Consider the following 27,165-nt stretch of genomic DNA (forward strand, 5'->3'; position numbering starts at 1 on the left):
GAAAACAAAAATGAACTAGAACAGTGTGCTGTATAACACTAGGTGCTAAGGAGCCTGGAAAAAAAACACTGAAGCTGGAAGGTTTGGGCCTTGGATATGTGTGATGGCCTATTGTCTTTGAGGAAGGACATTTCTCTGTCCTCCCGGTCCCACACCCACAGCAGTGCCTGCATTGCACCGACACAGCTGGTCATGGGGCTGTGTTGTGAAACCTCGTGGGGAGGTGATGGGGAGGAAGGGTTGTGTAACCCAAATGCATTCTCCTATCCAATTCACAGCCAAGCCTCATCAATTGGCTAAAGGGGGGAGAATACCTAGAACCCATCTTGCCACCAACACAGCATATTGTCTTCCCACTGCCTAACTGCAATGCCTCTGTTGTGTTTGGGACAGCTGCACCCTAAAAACCTGGGCATGGGGTAAGGCAGGAGCTCTTTTTCCAGCCCCGCTCCCCTGAATGCAGGCAGCTCGACCTTCCCCTTATCTGCACATCGTGTGGGGTGAAGCATTGAGCTGGGGAGGTTTCTTACCTGGCACTGCCAATGAGCTGGTCCCAGCAGGAGTAAGAGTGAATGTAGTTCTCTCCTGGGGCTGGGGCTGCAGGGCTTCAGTGCTCCTCAGCTGGCAGCAACTGCATGAGAACTGCTCCCGTGCTAAACCCAAATCTCCTCTGTCAGTCATCAGGTGTAATAAAGTCTCATTAGCACAAAACAATCCCACTGAGCAGCGTTTCCCTCTGCTATGCCCTCCCTTCAGGCTTCATCCCTTTACCCCACATGCTCTTGCTGGGGACAGGACACGTCCCTTGTTTAGGGGTGAGGTGAGCACTGTGGCTAACACAAGCTAACCAACCCCTTGGCAAAGTGAGGGGGAGGGAAGCCCACATCCAGCCCGTGCCAAAGGCAGTCTGCTTAATTTAAACTAGCCCCCTTCCTTCCTAGCTGCCTGCACTAGCTAGTGCAGCATCATGCTAGGCCCACGCCAGCACCTGGTATTGTTTAAATTGTCTTGGTCACTTTCAGATTTATATTTATTTGATTTTACCTGTATCTCTTTCCCCCTTTGCAGCAGGCCTTGTTGGTTATGGCCACACAACACAGGAGAAAGCAGCACTGTCAAGAGAAGCCATAAATCCACCTGATCCCCGCCATCCAGTGTCATGACCTGATACAACCTTATCCACTAATTAATGGGAACCAGTTCCTAACAGCACCTAGACATGCTGTTCCCAGGCTTGCTGTCATCATTGGTGTTGTTCCTTTGAACGCACTGTATGCAGCCTGGCAGGGCCTGCTGGGGAAGAGGATTTTATGTACAGCTGTTGAGATCAGTAGTGGAGTGGCAGAGTGATGACCAACCTTATAAAACACACTTTTTAAAGCACTGATGATGGAGTAGACACTACTTAGGCCTGCCAGCATGACTGCTGGGGAGTGCAGTCCCATGGCCGCCTTCAGCACTTGTTTGCACAAAGCAGGATGCAAAGGACAGCATTTAAACACAATCCCAGTTAAGTTGTCTTCTGGATAGTTGATTGCGGTTGGGTAAAACTTAACAAAGCTCTGAAAAATTATATATTAAAATTGTTCTGCAGGATTATCATGTTTTAGGTCTGTATAGCTGAGTTTTCTTCTTATAATTACAATAGTAAATTGCTCCTTTTTTTTTTCCTTTCTCCTGAAAAAGAGAGCAAATGCTTTTGATTGCAGCCATTGTCAGTGGCATGTACACATTTACATTTAGTCAGAATCGGGAACAATTTTTTTGCCTACGTATCAAAAACATCACCTTCCCTCACCATCACCATATAAATTATTCAATGCAGCGTACGGCACTTGGCAGCAAACTGCAGAGCATCAGACAGTTCTCACGGGATGGTTATGATGAAGCAGTACATCCTGGGCACTGGAGCTGCGTCAGTGGGTGACACTAATCCTTAGTGCCTGAGCTTTTCCACAGCAAGTGTGATATTCACAAAAGCCAGGAAAGAACATTTTCAAAGGATTCAGCTCTTCACTTCTGATTGAGTTTTAAATCAAGTCTATTTTTTCCAGGCTATTTATTCATTGCTGTCATAGTAATTGAGTGCACTGTAATAAAAAGTTATTTTGGGGGGGCTACTGCTTTTACAGCTGAGCTATGTAATTTGGCCTTTTCTATAGCATTTGCTTTTTAATTAATAATTGGTACATTGCCAGAAGCAAAAGAGAAGTAGGAACACGTCCTAGGTTATAAAATCATCAAGGTTATCTTGCTCTTCTTGTTTCACTGCAGCAAAGTAAGAAGGAGAGATGTCTGATGCAGCCAAGCAGCAAGAAAGTGCTGCCACTGCGATGTGGAGCCAGGACCTGCAAGCTGCTCTCTCAAGGTACCTGCCTGCAGCCACACTTGTGAGCATGGTCAGCACCTCCTCTTTGGCAGAAGCTCCCCAAAAAGGAGCAGAACACCCTTCATCAGAAACACTGACTGCTCTCACATGGAGTATCTGTAAGTCCATCATAGAATCATAGAACTGTAGGGATAGGAAGGGACCTCTGGAGATCATCAAGTCTAATCCCCTTCTAAAGCAGGTTCCTTGCAGTAAGTTATACAGGAAAGCATCCAGCTGGGTCTTGAATATCTCCAGTGAAGGAGACTCCACAACCTCTCCAGGCAGCCTGTTGCAGTGCTCTGTCACCCTCACAGGAAAGAAGTTCTTCTGCATGTACGGAACTTCCTGTGTTGTAGCTTTTGCCCGTTCCCCTTGTTCTGTCCGTGCACACCACTAAAAAGAGCCTGGCCTGATCCATTTGACTCCCACAAAGTAGACATTTATAAACAGTGATAAGATCCCCACCCAGTCTTTACTTCTCCAAGCTGAACAGTCCCAGGTCTACCAGCCTTTCCGTGTTCAGGAGATGCTCCAGGTTCCTCATCATTTCTTTGTCCCTTCACTGGACTCTCTGTAGAAGATCCCTGTGTTTTTTGATCTGAGGAGCCCAGAAGTGCACAGACTACTCCAGACATGGCCTCAGCGGGGCAGAATAGTGGGGGAGGATCACCTCTTTCAACCTGCTGGCCACACTTAGTCTAAGGCACCCCATCGACACCATTGGCCTTCTTGGCCACAAGGGCACACTACCGGCTCATGGCCAAAAAATAAACCATAAAAATGACAACTGGTGCTGGAGTATCTCGGCTCTTCCAGGGACAAGCCTGTTTTCCCCCCTCAGAAGGTTGTAGCCTGGAATTCAGCCAAGGAAAGCACCTCTCCCGTGGCAGGCAAGATTTGTCAGCAACATGAACACAAGTAAAGCCATTGACTGTGTCTCGCATGGTGCTCTCCTGGTGAAGCTGGCAGTCCATGGTTTGGATAGGTGTACTCTTCACTGGATAAAAAACTGGCTGGATGGCCGGGCCCAGGGAGTGGTGGTGAATGAAGTTAAATCCAGCTGGTGGCCAGTCACAAGTGGTGTTCCACAGCATTGGGGCCTGCCCTGTTTAAAATCTTCACTGATGATCTGGAACAAGGGGATTAAGTGCTCCCTCACTAAGTCTGCAGGTGACACCAAGTTGGGAGGAAGTGTTGATCTGCCAAGGGGTAGGAAGGCCCTACAGGGGTTGCATTGATGGGCTGAGGTCACTGGGATGAAGTTCAACAAGACCAAGTGCCAGGTCACTTTGGTCACAGTGACCCCAGGTATCACTACAGGCTGGGGGCAGAGTGGCAGAAAAGCTGCATGAAGGAAAAGGACCTGGGGGTGTTAGTTGACAGCTGGTTGAACAAGAGCCAGCAGTGTGCCCAAGAAGGCCAATGGCATCCTGGCTTGTGTCAGCAGCAGTACAGCCAGCAGGAGCAAAGAGGTGATCATTCCACTGTACTCAGCTGTGGTGAGGTCACACCTCGAGTATTGTGTTCGCTGCTGGGCCCTCTGGGGAAGTCTCTGGACTCTCAGGACGCGCTAGAGACATAACAACACACCAATGTGGTTAAAGGCTATTAGTCTGCTTTATTGTTAAGCACTATATTTATACATGTTACCAGAGCATTCTGCAAAAGCACTCTTTAATCGTTCACACAGAAGCTTATCCAATCAGAGCCATGAGATGTTCTTTGTTCTTCAAAAGGTGTCCTTGATACTGCTTATCTTGCTCCGCAGCTGCTGCTCCGAGCAGCTCCCCCTGCTCCACAGCCGCTGCCCTGAACAGTTTTTTTCTTACGTTCCCACAGGGCCCCTCACTACAAGAAAGACATCGAGGCCCCGGAGTGTGTCCAGAGAAGGGCAGCAGAGCTGTAAATGGCCTGGAGCACAAATCTTATGGGAAGTGGCTGAGGAAACTGGGATTGTTCAATCCGAAGAAGAGGAGGCTCGGAGGAAACCTTACTGCTCTCTTACAACTCTCTGAAAGGAGGTCGTAGCAAGTTGAGGGTCAGCCTCTTCTCCCGGGTAACAGTGATAGGACAGGAGGGAATGGCCTCAAGTGGTGCCAGAGAAGGTTCAGGTTGGGTGTTAGGAAACATTTCTTCTCGAAAAGAGTGGTGAGGTATTGGCACAGCTGCCAGGGAGGTGGTGGAATCATTGTCAGGTTCTCAAGAACACTTGGAGATGTGGCACTGAGGGATAGGGGCTGGTGAGCATGGTGGGGGTGGGTTGATGTTTGGACATGGTGATCTTAGAGGTCTTTTCCAGTCTTAATGATTCTATGAACTCAAGATCCTGAGCGTTTACACTCAGCCACTCAAGTTCAAGAGATTCTCACATCCATCTGCATCTCCTGGAGCACCACCGTTAGCACTGCAGCTTGCTCTCACAGGCAAACCAGAGCAGAAGAGCAATAGTGGAACGAAACTTATCCCTGCTATGTTGCCTTCTGCCACTTGCAAGCTGTGGGCAGAGCTATGTCATACTTGCACTGATTCACATTTCCACAGAATAGTTACTCTCTGAGCTACTTGGATTCAAGTAAATGCTCTAGAAGGACATAGCTGCCTTTTGCAGGTAAAGACTGCAGGAACTAACCACGTTTTCCTCCCTGTGAGGCTCCTCCTATAGCAGTACTCAATGGGACAAGGAAGAATCTACTTGAAGTTCATCTTCTGTATCAGTAGGAACTGGACAATAATTATTTTGCAAGCAATGAAAATATGTACAAAACTTTTTTTTTTTTTTTCCTGTCCTGGAATTGTGAACATTTTATCCCTCTCCTTGCCTTGCATCAGAGGCATCTCACAGCATTTTGTGCAAGATGAAGAGCTGCAAACCTGAAATCTGCCAAGCAGCATAGTCTCTTCACTGGTGAGAAAACTTAGGAACACATGTACTGGAGCAGGTTCAGCTGAATCTCTTCCATTTTGTTTTTATTTTTTTGCAGATAGTTTTAAGCACTAGTAAACTCCCAGCTGCAGGAATGTTGCCAGTCCTCATATATAACATAGATTTTGAAACATCTTGACTTCATGCCTCTCCTTGATGAGGCTCTGCTGCATGACTTCCCTTGGACTCTCTCAGAGCCAACTTGGGTAAACTAACTCCAGTTAAAGCCATTCATTTTGTGGGACAGGTGCTGACATCCAAGCTGGCTGTTGTCTGGGCAGCGTGAAGGCCTGCCAGTAAGCAGAGGAGACCAAGCCAACACCATGTGCAGGAAGTTTCTAGAGACACTCCCAAAGGTTTGGCAAAGAACCTACAGCCATGACAGGAGTGACGTTTCACTCAGCCCACAGCCATGCACGGCACAGCAGGCGTTTCACCACCGGGCTGGGACTGGCACATCTCCAGCAAGATGGAGAGAAACTGAGCTGTTCTGAAGCTCCCTCGGAGGCACTCATCATGCTTGATCCCAAAGGAAGTGCGGGGCATCCTCACGGTGCCAAATCCCTGGGAACCCTGGCAAAGCAGCAGTTGCAAGTCATGGTTTCAGTAGCTCTGGCTGGGAAACTCCTGCTCTGCACCCATCTCCAGACCCTGTGGATTCCCTGTAACTGGTTTCCGTGGGTTTGTGCTCATAAAGCCTTTGCTGGAGGCCACAGGCCATTTGCCTTGTCGCATTGCTGGGTTGCATGAGCAGTCAGTGCCCGTGTCTCAGGCACACAGCAGCAAGCAGAGGCCAACGGTACTGCTGGAGTACAGGATGCTGTCTCCAGCACCCTTCATGGGGCTCCCAGAGCTCAGAGTGAGTCAAGGTGAGGATGCACAGTGAGCAGAGGTGTCCAGCTGTGTCAGCCCCAAACCCCTCCCCACCTTTGGTGAGGGCAGTTCAGGGGGATACACAAAAATCGTGGCCTTTCTTCTGTGGCAGTATGTACACATACCAGAGCTCTCAGAAAGCTCTCATCTTGCTATCGTAGAACTCACTGATAAACTTTAGCAATAATAAAAACAAAAAAACAGGACAAGGGGAAACGAAATAATTCACACATCTCATATTAATATCCAGCCTCACAGCTACAGGTTAATGAAAAATGAAGACATAGGGAAGATAAATGGAAGATGTGCCTAGGGACTGAGATCAGCAATGTCATCAGAGTAAATAAAGGGTTTTCTTCTCGCAGCTCTGTGGAGAAATCCCTTTGACGTGGATGTGTATAAATAAATAAAACTTTAGGAGCCAGCGCACAGCACAGATGAGATCTGGCCACATAAATTAGTAAATTAGTACACTGTCTCATGTATGAAATCACTGCAGGTTTTGTGCTTGATCCCGTATGTATTTAACCTTTCCCATGTAAACAGTCTTCTGAAGTTAATGGAGCTGTAGTAATTCGCAATGGCTGGGGATTAAGCCAGAGGGTTTAAGCATTCCTGCCGGCTCACATTGCAGCACGCTGTAGTAACCAGGCTGTAGGACAACTCGGAGATGCTCCTGCTCTGGCACAAACAGCCGTGGCCATTGCAGCACATCGCTGGCGGTGTCACCGTGTCCACGGGCAGGGAAATGCAGCTCTGGCCCTGCAGAGGAGCGTGCAGACATGTTGTTGGCCACAGCAATGTAAAGCTCATTTCGTGCTTTCTCTCATTCTCACTGGGGACGTGCCAATGCTTTCCAGAGACCGTTTCATTACTGTTCTGCTGCTTACAAGCATCTTAATTTAAATAGCATTATGGATGCATTGAGACAAAATGATCTCTCTGCAGCCTAAATGATGAACCGGAGTGAAAAACTCCTTGGGCTGTGAGAAGCTAGAACAAGCACTACTTGAAATATATAAACTTACATAACATTATTTATAAAAAGGAGCTCGGTTGTCAAAGGCTGGAGCATGGGAATGTTTCTGTCTGCAGAGAAAAATTAATTACGTAGCTTTATATATTCCAGTTGCTTTGGTTGCTCATCTCCTAATGTGCCTAAGGACTACTTGAATGGTATTTATGGTTCCCAGCCACTGCTTCTGGATGGTGTTTTTTAACTTAGCACTTGTGCACGTCATTGCCCCGCAGGATATTGTGGTGAGGGGGTAATTAGCTTTATGCACCGTGCTCCTCAGCTTTAAAAGAAATGTAGATTTGCCCTGAGGTTCTGCAGTACTGCAGAAATGTATTTTAGAAGATGCTGGGAGGATGCCAGGGCTCACCAGATACTTGGTGCAGGCTGGTGGGGGGCTGCTCTGTCTGGACTTGCAGGCAGAGCCCTGAGGTAGCTGTAGTTAAATGCACTTGTCTCTCTGCACAAGCCTGCTGTCTCCTTTTATTGTGGCTTTGATTAATTTCTGCAGCTGCTGCCAGAGAGATGCTATGAAGACTCAATGAAGACCCTTGTGCATAGCTGGAAGATCCACGGAGTGGCCAACAACCCAGCATGGGACCAAACGTCTTCCAGCAAGCACCCCAACCCAGCTTAGTCAGGTAAATATGGCAACATCCATCACCTTGCATGTGGGCCAGAGGTTTAGCAGGAGTGTTTGTGGCATGAGTGTTTAATGACTTTGCTGGGAACCCCATGAGAAGTGCCAGAGGGGCAGCCTGGCAATGCCATGCTGGAGGGAAGGTTGCTTCCCATGTGCCACGCCACCATTGCCCAATGGCCAAGGCTGGCACTTTCAGGCCAGGAAGACAGGTTCCCTGGGCCCTGCCCCTGCATTTCTGATTTGTCTTCTCAGGGCTGCCATTGATTTTCATCATGGGAAACTCGCTTATTGTGTACTCTGTTGCAAGACAGGAACTTATTGCAAAAATGCACTGTACAATTTCCTGGTAATGCTGCGTTTGGCCAGGGCTGCCAGCTGGCTGGAAGGCACAGAAAATATGGCAGAGAAATGACATATAATCAAACTTGAATGAGGACTGTTTCCTCTGGGGCTCTGCTTAGAGCTGTGGCTTTGGGATTTGTGCTGTGATTGCTACTTTTCTCCCCAACCACATTTGCAAGACTTTGCTCCTGAAAGGTCCAAGATACTCGCCAGCATCCAAAAATGCCATTTATTCAATTATCTGGGTTTACATATTCTCCAGAACTATCTCCTGTTGAAAGCTAGCAGCTGAGTGCTGGAGTTTCAGCATGGCTGGCTGCTAAGTGAATTAAAACGCAAATTCCAAGTTATTTGCACTCCAAGGAGGTAAGAGACATGGAAGTGTCTTTGGATAAACACCTCGTAGCTCCCCGTTGGGCAATGTCCTCTGGCTGTGGAGCAGCTCAGCTTTATGGTGGTCTCCCCATGGAGGCAGCCCCAGGCACGCTCTGCTCGCTTCAGTGAAGTTAATAGCTACCTGCAGAATGCCCCAGCACAGATGCTCCAGGCAGGCTCTCCTCACATCCTTTTAAACCTGTTTTCCTGCAATTTCTCGCATTTCAAGATCTTCTTTGCTACCACTGAAATCAAGGAGGAAGGACAAAGCGTTTGGGGGTTTGATCTTAGGGAAAACTTCCCCCAGGACTCTGCTGAGGACAGGGGCACAAGATGGCTTTCCCCCAGTTTGCAGATCGCCTTCCAGCACCCACAAATCTCCAGACTTACCTCTTAACAGGAGGTTTTCTTTTGCAGCTTGGTTCCTCAATTCTCATTTCTCAACTTGTTTTCTTTCCTGAGAATGCCTGCACAAGGAGGAAGTTACAGCCAGGACAGTTGCGGTGCAGGGGTTCCCTCAACCCCTCAATTTCTTGGGGAGGCAAAGCTTGTAGCTGGCAGCCTGATCTCCGTGTTTGCTGAACAGCACTCTGTTCAGCCCTGGGATTTTGACAGACCTGGTTCCACAGCAGTGAGCTGTCATCTATTTTTCCAGATACAAACCACATGAAAGGTGCCACAAACAGTCATCAGTGGCTACTGCAAAGGACTCTGTGCCTCCCTGGCCAGGCTGTCTTAAAAAGGCACTGTCCGTACCCAGCACTGACTGAGCACCTTTCTGTAAGTATTTGGAATAAATTAATATTTGGAATAAATGAACCATTCAAATTCCCCAGGAGGGTAAGAAAACATTTCCTCCACCAATGTGGAGCAAGCTGAGTCATCAGGTGAAGCTTCTCAGAGACTTACACATCCACAGATGTTCAGTCAATATATAAATGAAGAAGCATACTCAGAAGGACGGTAAGTGATTTATTTTATCGATAGGTAACAAAGTATATAAAGGACTGGTGTACAGGAATGAAAATCTCTCAAATCTCTCAGAATGCCCAGAAAAATGTTCTATAAATTAAGCAATTCTAGGAATACATGGGCTGAAAAAAAAAAAGAAAATTGCATGCAGAGAAATCTTTTTGCAACCAGATAGCAAATGTAAGCCTTGCACATTGTGCAATGTGTGACTGAAGGTGATGGCACTGGGAGATAATGTGGGGAGCACCAGATCATAAACAAGTGGCAACTTGGAGGAATTCCCAGAAAATAAGAAGTGATTGACTGAATAAACTGCAAGGCATATTAGCAATGCAAAAAGTGACATCAAAGGAAGAATGAAGGTTGCGACAACACACGGCTGCCATTCACTAATTACAGGCCACAGAAAGCAGCAGCAGATGTTGGGATGAGATGCATCTCTGGAGATGCACATCTGAGGTCATCATACATGGTGCCAGAGTTACATCCACAGCCCCATCCCACTCCTGTGGGGTGAATCCAGCATGATTTTTGGGAGTCATCACCTGCGTCAGTAGGAAAGCACCAGCAGAAACAGGACTGACTGACTGCTCTGGGCAGTGACAGTGCCAATTTCATTCACAGTGAGGTGGAAGGTTTCCTGGATAAATTCATCCAGGGCTTTGTATGGCTGGAGACCTCTATCCCCAACCACTGAGTATGTTGTGGAGGGCAGGAGTGGTAGTTACGGGGCAGGAAACAGGGCTGGTGGCCAGCTTTCACTGTCACCGCTGCAAAGATAACAGAAACACAGAATTATTTGAATTGGAAGGGACTTTAAAGGCCATGTAGACCAACCCCCTGCAGTGAACAGGGACACTTACAGCTCCATGAGGTGCTCAGAGCCCCATCCAGCCTGACCTTCAGGGACTGGGCATCCATCACCTCTCTGGACAACCTGTTCCCGTGCCACACCATCCTTATCATAAAAACAACTTCTTTGTATCCAGTCCAAGTCTTCTCTTTTAGTTGGAAACCATTTCCCCTTGTCCTGTCACACAGGCCCTGGTGAAGAGTCTGTCCCCTTCCTTCCTACAGCCCCCCTTTAGATACTGGAAGGCCACTCTCAGGTCTCCCTGGAGCCTTCTCTCTCTTCTCCAGGCTGCACAGCCCCAGCTCTCTCAGTCTGTCCTTGTAGGGGACACATTTTTGTGTCCCTCCTTCTGGACGCACTCCAACAGGTCAATGTCTCTCCTGTGCTGAGGACTCCCCATCTGGACGCAGAACTCCAGATGAGGTCTCACAGCACAGAGCAGAGGGGCAGGATCACCCCCCTCCCTTGCTGCCCACACTGCTTTGGATGCAGCCCAGGATCTGGTTGGCTTTCTGGGCTGTGAGGGCACATTGCTTGCCATCCACCAGCACTCCAGGTTCTTTTCAGCAGGGCTATGCTCCATCCTTACATCCCCAGCTTGTACCAATAGCAGGGGTTGCTATGACCCAGGTACAAGACAACCTTGCATTTGCCTTTGTATTTAGTACATTTCGTATATTTAGTAGGATCACTGATAGCAGGCTAATAGCCCATGCATCCTAACAAAGAGCCAAGTGGTTCCTTCACTTAAGGAAGCATAGCAGAGCTGTATCCGAGGCCTCTTCTCCTCCACCACTCTCAGATGAAAGCAGGCACAGTCCTGCTCAAGGGGGAAATCTGTTTTCCTTGCTCAGTCTGAGAAAGCACAGCATCCTCTGCCTGCCCATGTCAAAGCTTGTGAAGCAGAAACGATTTTGCTGTCCAGTGACTCCTGTGTCCTTACCAAGGGTTGAGCAGTGTGGTCCCAAAAATATTAAGCATTTTTTTTTCTAGTTTTTGCCCAGTAGTTTACTAAGATCCACCAAGAAGAAAATGAGGAGGATTCAGTTTAAACATCTTACCACTACTAGGAAAGTGTCCAATCATTTCGTCAATGACCCCATCTTTTTTTGCCTTGGCCTCCTTGCCTTGCCTTGCCTGGTTAGCCATTTCACGTATTTATTATTCTCTGTATGAAATAATACTTCCTGACATCTGTTCCCAGTTTGTTTCTCTTTAATTTCCATTTATAGCACATTTTCCTATCCTCTGACCATGTTAAAATAAAACAATAAGTATGTTTGACACAGTGCAAGTTACTTAAGATCATGATCCTTCCCTGACCTTGACTTTTTTTTTGCATGTGCTAAAATGTGGAAAAATAATTAAATGAACATTGAGAAGAGGCAAGTAGAAATCCAGAAGAATCAGCAAGCACTCAGCGTTTCACACCCCTGATGATTATCCAGGGACTGGTGTGAGGGCCAGGCTCAGCAGTCCCCTGTTCCACTCTGACAAGTATCAGCTGCAGCAAAACGGGGAAAGAGCTGGAGCTGTGTGCTCATTCCAAAAAGAGGGGAGAAGCAGGTGACTGTAAGGGTCGGGCAGAAGCATGGGAAAGCAAATGTTAATTTCTGAGTGCAGTGATAGAAATTGGCTTGGGTGATGCTTTACCTCCTGACCAGGCAGATGGGAAAAGGTGCCCTTTCTTTGCTCTGAAAAGAGAACGTGTGCTTCCAAGTGCAATCTGGCAACTCTACAAGCAAAGAAATCATACGGAGAATCAGCGAGGAGCACTTTAGTTACGGCATCTCTAGCTTAGTACAGGCAGCCAATATAATTTTTGGTCAGGAGAAGTTTGCTTATGAAGTAAGGAAGAACCAGTGTAGCCTCCAACCAAATGTGTAAGCATGCCTTCCTGTTAGTAACAAGAGCAGCACACCAGGGGCGTTCTCCATCACTACTCTATGGACTATCAGGCAGTTCTCCAGTAGGAACCATCATGCTCCATGCAGCTCCTCTATGTCATCCTGCATAGGGAAGGCAGTAATTATGGTTATTGCTCCTGTTGTGGCAATGTGGACAACCTCTGAACTGAAACACGTGCAACAAAACATCTCAGCTCATTTCCCCCGGCTGGAAGGGCAGCAGCTGCACTGCAGTTCTGTGTTACGGCCAGAGAGAGAAGAGGGTTCCCGCAACAGCCAAAAAAGCCACAGCCCAGTTTCAATCATGGTGTTTTGTATGTATCTTATCTGCCTTTGGAAGTTTTCTTCACACAACTATTTTATCAATAAAGCTTTATAATCTGCACATTTGCCAACGGCATTTTCCTTCTGAAGATTCCTAGCTGAGCACACCCACACTACAAACTCTGGATTTAACCTGGGAGTTTTCAAGGTCAAGACAAACATCATGGTAAGGAGCAGCCAAGTTAAATTGTGCACTGACAAAGTACTGGTCTCTCAAACACAGCATGCAGCACCATGCCAGGGCTGTGCCACGTAAGGCTCAGGAGCCGGAAGGCTAATGGGGGCGGCCAGCCTTCAGGGAAGCAGGCTAGACGTGGCTTTGGAAGCCTGCCAGCAGGTCACTACATCAGGCTTTTGGGAAACCAGTGTCACCTTGAGCTGCCCGAGGGATGCTCCCATGGCCATCCCCTGGCTCTCTGTGGCATGGGGTGAGTGTTCATCAGTGGCCCAGCAGGGCCAACTCACATGCTTGGGAACCATTTATTTAATCCGCAGCAGCACAGAGGCTTGTGATTAGAAAAAAGTGTGTTTGTGACTCTTCTCCCTCAACTCTCTGCACTTCATCTCCTGTGCTCCAAGCTCTAGGCAGGCAGAGCTTGCGTAGGTAGATTTGTCCTACATAGCCCATGGTTTGGAAGGATAAACACAAATCCCCCTAGTCTGTCTGTTCCTTCTGCTCATTTCTCTCCTGCTGCAACTGGCCAATTTACCTTTGCTGTTCACTCAGCGCAGCATTTACAGCATCTGGAAGAGTAAAAAACTGATGGGTAGGAAAAAAAAAAGAGAAAAGCTACTCTAAACTTGAAGGGATGATTATGCAAAGCTTTATGCAAGCAACATCACTGCTGCCTTGGAGAACAGGCCTGGAGGAGGGGCTGGAGAGACCTTTACAGCTTAACTTCACCCATGCTTTGTTCTGAATGTGTTGTACAGTTATAACTGATACTTAACAATCACTCCCTATTTTATATACAGGAACAGGCACTATGAATAAGTACCGAGATCATTTGTTTTTTTGAGTTGCAATCTTTATTTTCTATGAGTCAGGTGGTTTGAGTCAATGCAGTCATGCTCTCCTCTATTTCTGAGAGCTTCTTCAGCATCTGGCTCACCTTGGCCTCATCAAACTCCAGGCAGAGAAATTCAGATTCCTACAAAACAAAATTGCAAAAACAGGAGTTGAGAAAGATGATAATTTTTCAGGGATACAACAGAAGAGGCATAGTGCATTCTGCTTTCCTGAGGCAGATTTATATCCTGTATCTCCTTTACTCCTGGTGAAGAGGAGGAGGTTTTCTACCTTCCAGAGGTTTGCAACCAACATACCAAGCAAGAGCAGTACACGCTGGAGGCCAGCCTGCTGCTGCCAAAGAGGGACGCGTCAACTGAGCTCCACTCTAGCATCACTGTAAACTCAGAAGCTAAGCAGCAGCACTGATTTGTTATCCTCTGACAGGACGAGTGCTGGGGTAGTAAAAGAGCTTATCAAAGGCTCAGAAAATAAAGCATATATATATATAGAAATTCTAATCATATGGTTCTCATTAGTAAATACAAATGTGAAAAGGCCTCCTGAGATCTCCAGGCCTTTGGTATTATCCGCTGGTATGCCTACAGTCACTAAGTACTTCCTGTGGTGATTCTCCCAGAGGAAACGTTTGAGGCCACAGGGAATGTGACTGCATAGCAAAGGCCACTCCGGGTGAAGCACTGTCAGTGGCAGAGGAACACACTGCAAGTATTTGGAACTGAAAGTGCAGCAAATATGAAGGGATGTTTCCTTATGGGAAATTGGAATAGTTTTAGCAACCGGAATAGCTGAATGTGCACAGAATTTCTGTACATAACACAGATATTGCAGGAGAGCATCTGCAGTTCCCATTTGGTTTCGAGCACACTCACTTTCTGGTATTATTTCAAAATATGTTTTTTCATCTGACAAAAACACTTTAATGTCATTTACGTTCATAGAACAAATAGTTTATATGCAATGGTAAAGTCATCATACTGATGCAAATTAAAACCATCCATTTTTACAACTGAATTTCTCACTAAATTTCACGAGCATTCTTTTTCCACAGACATCGGGAACACTTCCACCTTTTATCTTCTCTCATCCTCACAAGGGTATTGGGTTGTTCTGTTTTTTGTAAAAACCAAACCAGCAGGCGATAGGCAAGCCAAGACACTGATGGAAGAGCCAACGGAGAGTTCTGTGCACAATAATGACAAAAGGCCCAGCCAGAAGAATGCTAACAGGAAAGAAATGAGGTGGAGGAAGTCTCTGATCGAACACATGAAAGTGCATGCAATGGCTGTGCCAGGATTCCTGCCTGACATCACTCACATGGGGAGCTACCACAGTTCAAAGGAGAAATCCAAAGAGTGATTGAAAGCTTGAAATGGAAGAGAGAAAACAACACATTTACACCCAAGTCCCATGCTTTAAGAAAGCAAACCTGGCAAAATGAAAGCATCCATCAGGCACTGTAAATGTTTTTTGTCCTCAAATACAACTGTATCTCCCTGATGCTGCTATTCAGGCACGGGGAAGGCCCTTCTCATAGCTATACTGGATGTATCCATCTTCATGAAGTGCGTATTATTTTATGTGCTAACTGCCAAGGAATCCGACTGACCAAGTGCAGAGGTCACATTGTGTATTTAGTATGAGAGTGCTTCTGATTAGGAAAGGTTTCATGGGATTAAAAGGAACTTTACTGTCATTTCATTCAATGAAAATTCAGTATGTCGTGTAACTGATGCATGTCAGGTAGAATACACAAATGACTGTTAGGGTAGACCTCAGCTGTGCCAAGCAGTTATGCTCAGGCTGTTCTTAACTATTCACTCCTATAATATTACTCAGTTCAGCAGCGTTTCATTAAATGGTTGGGACAACAACATTTGGGATCAATAACAATGCAGACAGGACGTGGATGCAACAGCTTCCACACTTTCTTGTCTTTGACGATGGTTGCTGTCACATATCTCAGTGCTACAGCCCACGTAGAAAATACACAAAATGCCTCTGTAGAACATAGTTACAGCTGGACAGCACACATAAACAAATGTTTGGTGAGGAATTTCACAGCTTACCTCCCTTTGGCAGTGGGCTTTCTTGTAGATTCCTGTCTGATTAAGAGTTATTAAAAACATAAGTCACATCTGCCAGAAGAAGATGTGTTTGCAAGCTTAGGAGATTGTGTGAGAAAGGCAAATGAAACCCTGAAATATCTCCCTATGCCCCGTCCCTGGAGGTGTTCAAGGCCAGGTTGGATGGGGCCCTGGGCAGCCTGGTCTGGTATTAAATGCGGAGGTTGGTGGCCCTGCATGTGGCAGGGGGTTGGAGATTCGTGATCCTTGAGGTCCCTTCCAACCCTGGCCATTCTGCGATTCTGTGATTTACAACCTGAGGCTCTCGGAAGCATCACACTGAAACCACATCACATTCCCATGCTGGAATGAATCATTCTTACTGAAATGACCAGAACAGGGCAGACCTTTTAGGAAGGACTGACAGCACCGCATACAGCCCTGGGTCACAGTCCTCAGCAGGATGAATCTGCCGCCAGACTCATGCTGAAAACTCGGGCTTTCCGGTCACAACTGCGTACCTCAGGTCATATGAGCCTGCATTCCCAAGCAAATTTCCCCAAGGCAAGGTCTGCCCATGCAACCCTTAAGATCTGCATCAGCTGCTTTTACAGCTTAATCACAAGGTGAGCGAGAGCAGAACCAAGCTCCAGTTCTGGTGAAAGTAGTTTTGCAGGAGCCTAAGGCATAAGTCAGCTTTTTTCCCCACTTCAGGTTGTGTCAGTTAAAAGAGAAGTAAATTGAGCAAAAGGACACTCTTGCATTATACTAAGACTGTGCATGCCACCCTATGCAAATCTAAGCGTACTCGTAAAGCACACTTTTGTCTATAAAGCAGCTAAAAGTTGGCTATAAGTATGGGATGATATCTGTGTCATTACCACGTTCTCATGTGGACTAACCTGAAATGTGAAGGAGGGGGAAGTAAATCAGGCTGCTCGGAGCTGGGTTTAGTCTCATGCAACTCTCTGTTAGTTTACATAGTCCGCAAAGTTCTAAAGATAGGTAAAAAAGAAAGAAGATAGAGCTCTGAAACTCAAAACTCCACACCCCTCCCCTGAGCTGTCCTCCAGCAGCAGGACAGATTTGGTATCTCTGCTGTTCCTCATGAAGAAACAAGGCATCCTTTCTGATATCTCCGAGTGCTATAAAAATTTTCATCCCACTTGGATGCCTTGCAATTAAACAAAACCAAAATGGAACAAGTCATTCATTAGAAGCAAACCCAGAAGCCACCAAACAGGAACTTCGCCAGACTGCTGAGCACGAAGCTGAGTGCTGACCTGAAGCCACCAAACACGCAATGATAGCACTGTGAGTCCTTTCACCGTATGGGAACCTGCAGCAGTCAATTTTTGTACCTGCAGTATGAAGCAGCAGCAGCTCTGAAGCATAGTGCACTTGCCTGCAAGCCAGAAAGCTGGCACTGGCTGAGCCTCTGTGGAAACAGAAAAGGTCTTTAGGCAGGAGTGTATGTGTGTCAGTGGGACTGCCAGAGCACTGCTGTGTGATGGGAACAGCACGTGCATACCCACTCTCAAGCTCGATGCACAAAGAGAACCCCACTGCTCTGCTACTGTCAAGCTGAGCCTTTTGGGAAGCTGTGGGGTGGGCATCCACTTCCTGCAGTCCTCTTGGTTCTCTCCCCACACGCTATCCTACCCATCCTCCCATTTCCCTTCTGAGCCTGGGCTATAAAAAGGACCTGCAAAACTAACATCCACAAAACACACCCTCCCCCAGCCATGAATCAGGTCTGCCAGGTTGGTTTGTTTGTTTCAGTAACAACAGAGAGTAGCAAAAATATTTATATAAGAGAACATCTTGTAAACACCAGCATTCTTGCTGTCCTCTAGAAAAATACTCAGAAGCACAACTGTCTGTATCTCAGTAACTACATTTTAAAAAAAGCCTCATTTTGAGAAGACTAACTCTCACACATTTGAAACTTAAGGAAAAAAAAAAAAAACACAGCTGTTCTCTATTGCATCATTTGGACTCACTCGTTAAAAAGGTTCCCATTAACTTCAGCTCTTCTAGTGCTTTATGTAACAGTGGATTTAGCTTAGATGCCCAGATCCTGGCCCTGGGCAACCTGACCTAGCTGTGGTGCTCTGAAAGCAATGCCTCCTGTTTTATTTTGCTGGCCCACAATGTCAGAGGCAGATGTTGGTGGGATGGCAGTACCGATTGAACCTTCCCACCAATATCCTGTTACGTGTTGTTGTGGTGCTGTTATGTCCCTTGCTAGGGAGATAATGTTATCTTTACTAACAATTTTTGATATTGTGGTGATTAAAGTGCCTTCTTTATGAAGGTTTTTTCTTAAAGAGTTATGGAAGCCATGTCTTCAATACAATCGATGGTCTTCAGATCTCCAGTATGTTATAAGAGTTTAGAGGTGTGGCCTTTCTGGGGGGGGCTGAAGCCCAACGATTCAGCAATAGGTGACTGAAATCATAAGCAATTCATTTCTCACTTCATCAGATATATGGAAGACTGAATCGAAGAAATTCCTGACACATTTCCTATAGAAATCAATCTCGCTGCTTTTTACAGACCTCTTAGTTCCTCAGGGCTAAGCAATAAATAACAAGTTCTTTACTTCTACGTGGCATTTCTCCTTACGGATCACTGCATATTCTGCAGCCAAGCAAATCTTCTACTTCCTCTGTTAGCCAGGAAAAATACCACACACACGTTACATAAGTAATTAAGTACATTATTGGTAAATTAAGACTCCGAAGTCATGATGGTTAAACTTGTAAGCATTTTACGTTAGCTTGGAGAGGAAGAACAGCAAAGGATACCTCCAAAACACTGAAATGGCCTCTGTGATACATTGGGAGACAACTCCATGCAGTTTTCCACCTGAACGCCTGCCCCGGGCACCTCTGCGTGGGCCAAAGGTAACCTGCACACAGCACTTGGCCTGGGCACCACCAGCCAAACTCTGCAGAGCACAGGGCCGGAGCATGCAGCTCTGCAGGGAGTTGAGAAGAGAGAACACGAGCCCTGCCCTGCCCTGCCCACCCAGCGGGGACACGTCCTCCTGCAGGGATGGGGCTGCAGGGTGAGGTGCCAGGCATGGTGCCCAGGCGGCTGTGTTCCCTGCAGCAGGAAGAGACGGTGCAGTACAGAGAATGAGGCAGTGGCACAGCTGCCCAGGGAGGGATGGAGTCACCAGCCCTGGAGGTGTTCCAGAACTGTGGAGATGTGGCACTGAGGGACGTGGGTTAGTGGACGTGGTGGGGGTGGATTGGATGTGATCTTGGTGGACTTTTCCAACCGTAATGATTCCGTGATTCTGTGACTCCAATCACAGGTTTGTTTCCACCAAAGCAGGAGATCTGGGGTTCAGTCAGTGGTGTCTTAACACCAGGTGAATATTGTGCAATTTACCGTACAAGCAAATTGAGCTGCAAAGCAACAAGCCAGCTGGGATCCGTAAGCAAGTGGGGAGAGAGCTGTCCTGGCATTGCCTTTTTTTATTCCTTAATCATTAATAAGTTCTAATTGTAGTTGAAAAGAAAGCACCCAGAAACAGCCAGTGAGGAAACCTAAAGAACAAGCAGAAGGGTGGCACTGACCCAACAGCAATAACAGCACCCAGACTCCACAGGTAAGGAAATTACAAAGCACTGCAGGTTTCTGAGTCCTGTTTTAGACATCACACAGTGTGCCCCAGCTGTGGCAGCTTCCGGCCCATGCCAGGCAGTTTCAATGATATTCATTATATTGGAATTCTTCCTCTGACAGGCAGAAATAGTAAGATATCAACCCTGAGGTTTAGAAAGGACCCATTTAAAGACTTGCATGATAAAGAAGTGCAAATCTCAGGGGAAAAACAAGGCAAAACACAACACAGCACAAAATCAGTGAACATCAAAACAACTCCAAACAATCCTACATCCCCAAGAAGGCAACAGAAAAGAAATAAAATCCCAGTCCAACCTGGAATCAGAATTGGAAATGAGACACTTTATAAAACAGTGCAAGGAAGCTTTTATTTTTAAAGACATGTTCTTAAATCATTTTTGCAATGACGTCTGGTAGCTCTGCTACGGAAACCTCAGACTTCTCAACGAAGTCATCTTAATATTGTCCTTACTACTATTACTTGCTTCCAAACTCTTCTACAAAGAGGCCACTCCTTGACACCCAGTGCACACAATGTAAATGTGACTCATCTTGGCACTCAGAGTCTGGATCCTTAGAAGATAGTGGGTTTACTTCTCTTTTGGATGCTGTATTGTCTCTTCCATGCAAGCATCTGTGGTACCTGTTATCTGAGTGCCCCCGCATAAGTGGCAGAAGAAGGAACCAGAAATGACCTGCATTATAATTCAGGCTACAAAAATATAAAAGATAATGCATGAGTTACCATGACAATGTTCTAGAAAGTATGAAGAGATGACCCAAAAAGAAGGGAAATATTGGATTTGAGCTTATTTTTCTTCTGAAAGAATCAAAGTGGTAGCACGTTGAACTGGGTGATTCATGCTAAGAGGAAATATTGATTGTCAGATGTTTATGAGAGTGATTTACTCCTGCTGCTTAGATTCTCAGATCAGGAAAACTTGGGGAGTGGAAAAAAAGCCAACCAAACCAAAGCTGTGCTGCCACGAGCCAAGCCAGCAAGATAAAATAGGAGAAGTTGCATCGAAGCTGCAATCACTTTGCATCAACGGTGATCCTACTGCAAACCTTGGAAGTTACTTTTAGATCATTAATTAGGTAATCCCAGACAAATTGGAATGGATGGCAATCCACTGACTTTATAGAAGCATGTCTGATAATACTAAGTTCACTATTTTTAAACAAGTTCAGAACTATTTTTGCAACTATAACCGTGGCCTTCAAAAACACTGTGGCAAAGTGTAATTCTTTTCCATGATCCTGAAAAAAATAAATTATTACCATACCAACCTAATTCCTTTGTGTCATTCTGGTATTGTACGAACCAAGAATCTCTTCAGCTAATGATTATTACATCAACTCAGGAAAAAAAAAAAGTTTAACGTCCTGCAGATTCCTTTTTAATTCTTTTAATGTAAGATCAAGCCTGTAATACCACGGATTAAATAGAAAGCATTGCAGCAATTGGAATAATCCCAGGCACTAAGACCAGTTCTCTGATACTGCACAGCAAATGTGATGTCATTGCTCATATGTTAGCGACCTACTGAAATATTGCATTCAGCATTTTGAACCCCAAATGAAAGATGATTATTTATGGATGCAGAGACACACGTGGTTTACCCTGCTGGTGCTTACGCCTTTTGGAAGCACAGATTTCCTATCAGAAGGTGTTAGGGGAAAAAAAAATTAGTGCAACTAATTAGAAGGAAGCTTACTCTGAAAATCTTTCATATTTCACGTCATAAAGAATTACTACAAGACAGCTTAATACCTTTATGCAATGTGTATATCTTCACATGGCTATGCCATTTTCAAACTGGTGATGCTACCTTGTATTTTACCTGTAAGCCTTCCAACTTCCTCCCTTTTTTTTCAGTCCCTTTGATTTGTGCCTGCTTCCTTTCCTGAACCTCATGCAGTTCCCAGAGTATCATCCTGCCACGTGCTCTCCCTACACAAACTCTTCCAATGGCTACTTATGTACGCTTCCACTTAACAGCACAATACCACCGTGTATAAATACAGTCTGACACAGCCAAGCTGTCTGTTTCTCACAGTTAATTATCCTGCATTTGTGATTAGCAATCTCACATTTCGTCTCGGTGCTGAGGGAGCACTCAGTCACAAGCACAGCATCCCAGATATTGCTAGGACACTGCTCATTCATATTGACTCAAAGGAGCTGAAACCCTCTGTTGTTTTACAGAAAGCGTCACAAACATCTTTTCTAAAATCACAACACAACAGTCTTGATGTACTGAAGTAATGTGAATGCTGAGCCAATTCATACAGCACCTTGCTGGGGAGGTAAGGGAAAGGTTATATAAGTCCCTGCTCTGCTGGGGCTAATGTAATTTGCACAAAAATATATCTGTTTTCGTTGTCAAAATGCAAATTTAATTCTCATTTCCAGATGACTTCCTGAAATGTTATACCTGCAACTTTTTATATGGGCATATCTAATGAACGGCCACTTGCTTACCTGGTTCCTCTGTTAGCCTTTTACAACACGCTCTCATGTAGTTGAGAAAATGACCACATAAAATGCCTTTCTAAACATGTTGAGGTCATTGGTTGTCACGGGAGGTAAAAAGGATGGAAAGCCCTTCAGCTGTCCCTCACTGACAAGTGTCACATGTCTAAATGTATGGAACATGCATAGTGCTGCAGCCTCCTGCCTGTTGAGAGTTCAGGTCTAACTATGGCGAGGTCACTTTGGCTGTATGACAGAGAGAAACAGGGTCAGACAGAACTGCCAGGAAAGCCCTTCAGCTGAGTCTCAAAGTTCACAATGGACCCCTTGATCAGTGGTTTATATCTGAAAGATTAGAGGTGCAACCAGTCCTTTACATCACTTAGTTAAGATTACAAGATACACTACCAGTAAACCAGAAAAGATGCAGAACCCACAGTCCATCAGCTGTACTCACAGTTTGGGATATCTACTCCCTAACCTTTCAGAAAATGTCAGCATTTCTAGCAGTGCTCCACACCTTTTCGACATGGCTCCAACAAGCATGCAGCTGGTGGATTTGCCCGCTTCTATCCAAAAACAGGAGCATCTTCCTGAGAAAAGACTGTGAGAGACTCAGTTGGAGCAAGCTCCACCAAGCCTCATCAAGGGGCTCTGTGGACTGAAACAAGGCAGGAGGCAGAAGGAGGCTCTCTTCTACCTGTACCCTGCATGTGGGAACCCCTACATCAACCCTAGCACCTTGATAACCCATCAGTGAGGGAAAGCTGAATTCAGGGGCACTCTGGAATGCACTGAATTTGGGTCAAGTTCTCTAGGAACTGAGCTTCTGCATAAAATGTTCACCAAGAATGCACAAACAAGGTTTTGAGGGGCTCCTGATATGTCTGTGGCAACTTTTTCATAAGGGTACTTGAAAGATGCCTCCCTGACCTTGCTGGAAGACTTATCTTAATATTTTCCTTTCCTCCAAAAACACCGTGGCACAAGTACCTCCTGTATGGAAAGATATTTAAGGAGAAATTCTCCAAATGCTGTTCACCTTGAGTATTGATCCTGGAAACAAACCGACGTGGGGAGGGATTCCTCCAGACTCCAGCTGGCACAGGAGATGATGACCTTGTAAGCTGGTCAAAGCTGAAGGTTCCTTAACACAGGGTTGGGTAATCCTAGCTATAGGCACTGCCATCACTGTTGTCTTCTCAGAAGACAGAAATGAAGTCATGGTAAGAGAACAGAAAGCATAATGCTCTAATTCCTGGTGCAGAAATGAGGACACACTCCTGTATCTAAACCAAACACTATTTTGACATAAAGCATGTCACTACTGTTCTCTGGTTTTGTCAAATCAAAGCATCTTTGAAAGCAGAGCTGAAGTCAAGGTTCTTTCAAACTCTGCAACAATAAGCATGGGATGGTTAACCTTCAACAGGGTGTTCTTCTCCTGCTGCTTGACTGGCTTGAGATAAATAGTTGCAACAGCACACAAAACAAATTACCACACCTCCTGAGTCCACTGACACTTCCTTGGTAACATTGGTATACAGCCCTGGGAGGGTCTCCAGCCCAGATATTACGCAGAAGAGAAGGCAAACAAAGAGTCAAAATCACCACTTAAGAACTACATTTGTCTTCTAACTCTTCTTTACACACATCCCATTTCCATTAGGCAAGTTTAAAAACGTCTACAGAACATTTAGGTGAAGTTTGTGGTCAGTTTTGGAAGTCCCTAGTCTAACCCCTATTTAGTAGATGGTACCTAAAAGCTTTATGTGGAATCACGTTCATTCTGTAACAAACATAGCTGCCAGTCCCCAATCATCTGAAAAGTGTGAATTAGTCTGAAAACTCTTGGATTCTCACATTGTTCCTCCATTTGAAAAGAGCTTTCAGGAATCCTATGCAATTCCAGTGCCTGTCATAAGATGAAAACTTAAAGGAAAACATAATGAATGTTATGTTTAACATTGGTATTCACCTTCCTCCATCTGAATGCCCTAGAGCATACCTGGCAGGGCTTAAGAGGTTTTAAAAGGAAAAGCAATATAGCAACATCCATAAGTTTCACCAAATTGTACAGAGAAGCGTTAGAGACAGCTCTAAAAATAAAGCCTTATTAAATTCCCTTTGTATCACGGTGACATTTGAATCAATACACATATTTAAAAACTACAGAAATACGCTCTGTTTCTGGCAGAGCATCAGCTTCTCATCTTACTTCCCAAAGCCATTTCCCTGCAGCTCATCCCAGCTGCCCCACCTGGGAGCTTTCCCACTGGGAGAGAGAGAGCTCACAAGGGTACCAAAGAACAGAGAGCTCCATCGCATGTATGTCAGCTCTGCTGTGTCAGCTCTCCTCTAACAACACAGCTCTCAGTGGCACCATTACAAGGTTATGTGCTTTCCTTGGGAGGTGCCCTGTAGGGGATCTTCGGGGTGAACGTTCCTCCTCACTTAGGATCCCTGTCTTTCTGTGCTGATCTATATTCTTTTTCTATCTGTACTTGTTTTCTTGCACTGTATTTTTGATTTTTTTTTTAAACCTGATCATAAAACTGAAATATCCACCTACATCGTTCTTTATGTGTGTTTATGTTTTAAGTGTATCTTTAAGGTTCTGTTGTCTTGCTTAATTGCAACTGAAGAGTATTATTCTCAGAAAAAGAGAAGGAAAACAGGACTGAGCAGTGAGAGTTACTTTCATATAAACTACATACACACAATTTAAGTAATCTGCATTTAGAAATACTCACATTATCAAAGAATACAGTCAGAAGCTCAGTAAAGGAGCTAACCTTTAAGAGGACCCTGGTATATTCTGGCTGAGAGCACAACTAGCCTGCATAATTACCAGGTTGGTAGCATCCCCCAACCAGATCTTTCCTATTCCCTCACAGCTCTTTAATGTTTTAGTTTACCCATATTATATAAAGGCCTCAACTACCTATTAATGTCCTCCCTAAAAGTATTACACTGAAAATAAAAGCTGACTGGAATTGAACAGTCTCAGACGACTCAAGTGGCCATATTTTCCAGGACACCAGACGATGCTGACTCCTGTTGGAATGAGCATTTTGGAATTAGATGTGTTGAAAACCTTCTTTTCTGTCCTCTTCTGAGTCATGCATGCTGGCACTGTAGTCTAAGAGGCACCTGGCTCTGCTGAAATAGAAGAACAGATGAGGGAAGTGCAGAGCACAATGATGAAACACTTAAGAACGCAGAACTCAAACAAAAATAATAGAATTACAGAATGGTTTGGGTTGGAAGAGACCCTAAAGCCCACCCAGCCCCAACCCCTGCTGTGGGCAGGGCTGCTCCCCACCAGCTCAGGCTGCCCATGGCCCACCCAACCTGGCCTTGGGCACCTCCAGGAATGGGGCGCCACAGCTCTGGGCAGCAGTGCCAGGGCCTCACCAACCTCTGAGTGAAGAATTTCTTCCTAACATCTAACCTAGATCTCCTCTCTTGCACATTTCACAAATGGTCACTTAAGGCCACACAATACCTTTGTTCCCTGAGCAGTGAGGAGCTGTGTCCCCCAGAATTCCCATCCCAGCTGGATTCCTGGACCTGTACCTTGGGGATTGGCCTGACTTGGCTAAAACAAATACACCCATGTCCAAGAAACAATGTTTTTCATTAGGAAAGTTATTTTTTTAAAGGGCCACTTTACTCACATCCATCCCCGCTGTGTTTATAGCAACACAGCAGTGCCAGGCATTAATTTCCTCCAGGGTACATGACTACCTAGAGGGGAAGAGCACGAAGGCTGGCCCAGCAGATGCTGTACACGCAGCAGTGGCAGCAGCATCACAGCCTGACAAAACACGGAGCCTCTGCCACAGCACACTGTGAGTCACACAGACCCAGAATGGCAAACAAATGGGCCACTAAACAGAGAGTGAACCGTCACTCTAATTAGGACAGAAGGGCTCATCTGAAAGCACAAAAACGGTGTTACCACGGGCTGGCGTTCAGCTGAGGGTTTTGTGATTCTTCTTAAAATATATAGCACAGTAATATACTTAGGCCAAAGAGGCTTTTTTGTTCATTTGTTTTTGGTGCTTCCAGGACATCTATCTACACTCTTTCCAAAGGTCTGAAAATAGATTTTATGGGGACAAGAGGGATACTCAGGAGTTCTGTTGCCACTCCAAACATGAATACTCAGTGGGACCAAAACAATTGCTTCTCTTTAATAATTTGAATGCATGAACTTACAAAGGAAAAATAAGCCAAAGTGGAAAAAGAGTGGTTTTGCTTCATTTTTGATAACCACTCTGTTTTTTCCTGATTAGTTCTAGAATGCGAAGTGCTCTTTTTTAATTCAGAAGCCTCCCACGAGAAGCAGGGCAGCCCCATATTGAGTGGGACAGACCTCGCACTCAGATTTATCACTGCAACAGCAGCTCCTGCTGAGCACGGCACAAAGCCCACTAAGGCTAGTGGGAATCAGTGCTGCTTTGGTGACCTTGCTTCCAACGCACTGAAATAGTGGCACCGCGTGCAGGGAAGGCAATACTGACAGAACAGAGCTGAAAAAGTGCAGAAGCTGCAGACTTGCCATTTGCTTTCCTTTTTTTCTTTTAAACACAGAGTACGTGCTTTCTAATATTTGCTGCATGATGCTCAACTCCTCTTTTCTTTCCCTGTGTGAGAGGAAAAGCAAAGGCTCACGATGAAAGCTGAAGCTGCAGCTCCAGCCCTGCAGAGCTCAGCGTGGGAGGACACTTGTGCCTGCACAGAATCCCACTGAAGTCAAGCAGCCCAAGGCTCTGCCCACACAGCTCCCTTTGCTCAGCTAATATTACAACTCTGCTTTATTGATGCTGCAATTTCCACATTCATTTCTATGAAGAGAATGCAGGCAGGGCTAAAATATGAAACCTGCATTACAGTCAAAGCACTGCATGTTGCTGTGTCTTTCTGGAAGACTCATCAGGAGAGCTCAGGACATTGGTTCATAACACATTCACAAAACCAGCCCTGCCACAAGGACTGTTTTGATGCCCAGCACTTCATAGCCTTCTTGACAGGCACTATGTTGAACCATCTTTTTTTAGAAAGAGAAAAGATTCAGAGGAAAGTTATCTAATTTTGGTTGACCTCTCTTTCTCAACTCAAGGGCAAGTGGTGCAGAAGCAGGAATCATTTCCATAACTGAATTGCAGAGCAGCCATTTAACAATTAATGTGTGAACCACTCAGCATATGGAAACTGAATGTAAAAATAAGCATGTGGGAATTGGAGATACTCCCGCACAAAGAGAGGCTACAGCTCCTCCATACCAGATATTTAATTGGCTATTTCTTTCTTTTCTCCCTGCAAACAAGGGAAGGAGAGGGCTGTGTGT

The 27,165-nt window shown here is 45.5% G+C and overlaps 1 protein-coding gene across 1 annotated transcript in view; it reads right to left on the reverse strand.

Moving 5' to 3' along the window:
- Nucleotides 1-13,604: 13,604 nt before the first annotated feature.
- The window catches only part of COMMD1 (copper metabolism domain containing 1), a 48,625-nt gene continuing 35,064 nt past the window's right edge, over nt 13,605-27,165 (reverse strand). Inside the window, exon 3 of the mRNA XM_010706471.3 lies at nt 13,605-13,749. Within this exon, the coding sequence (XP_010704773.1) occupies nt 13,642-13,749 (108 nt within the window). The 3' untranslated portion in view covers nt 13,605-13,641. The remainder of the gene's footprint in view (nt 13,750-27,165) is intronic.

Source organism: Meleagris gallopavo, chromosome 2 (genome assembly GCF_000146605.3).
Source record: "Meleagris gallopavo isolate NT-WF06-2002-E0010 breed Aviagen turkey brand Nicholas breeding stock chromosome 2, Turkey_5.1, whole genome shotgun sequence".
Lineage (NCBI taxonomy): Eukaryota > Metazoa > Chordata > Aves > Galliformes > Phasianidae > Meleagris > Meleagris gallopavo.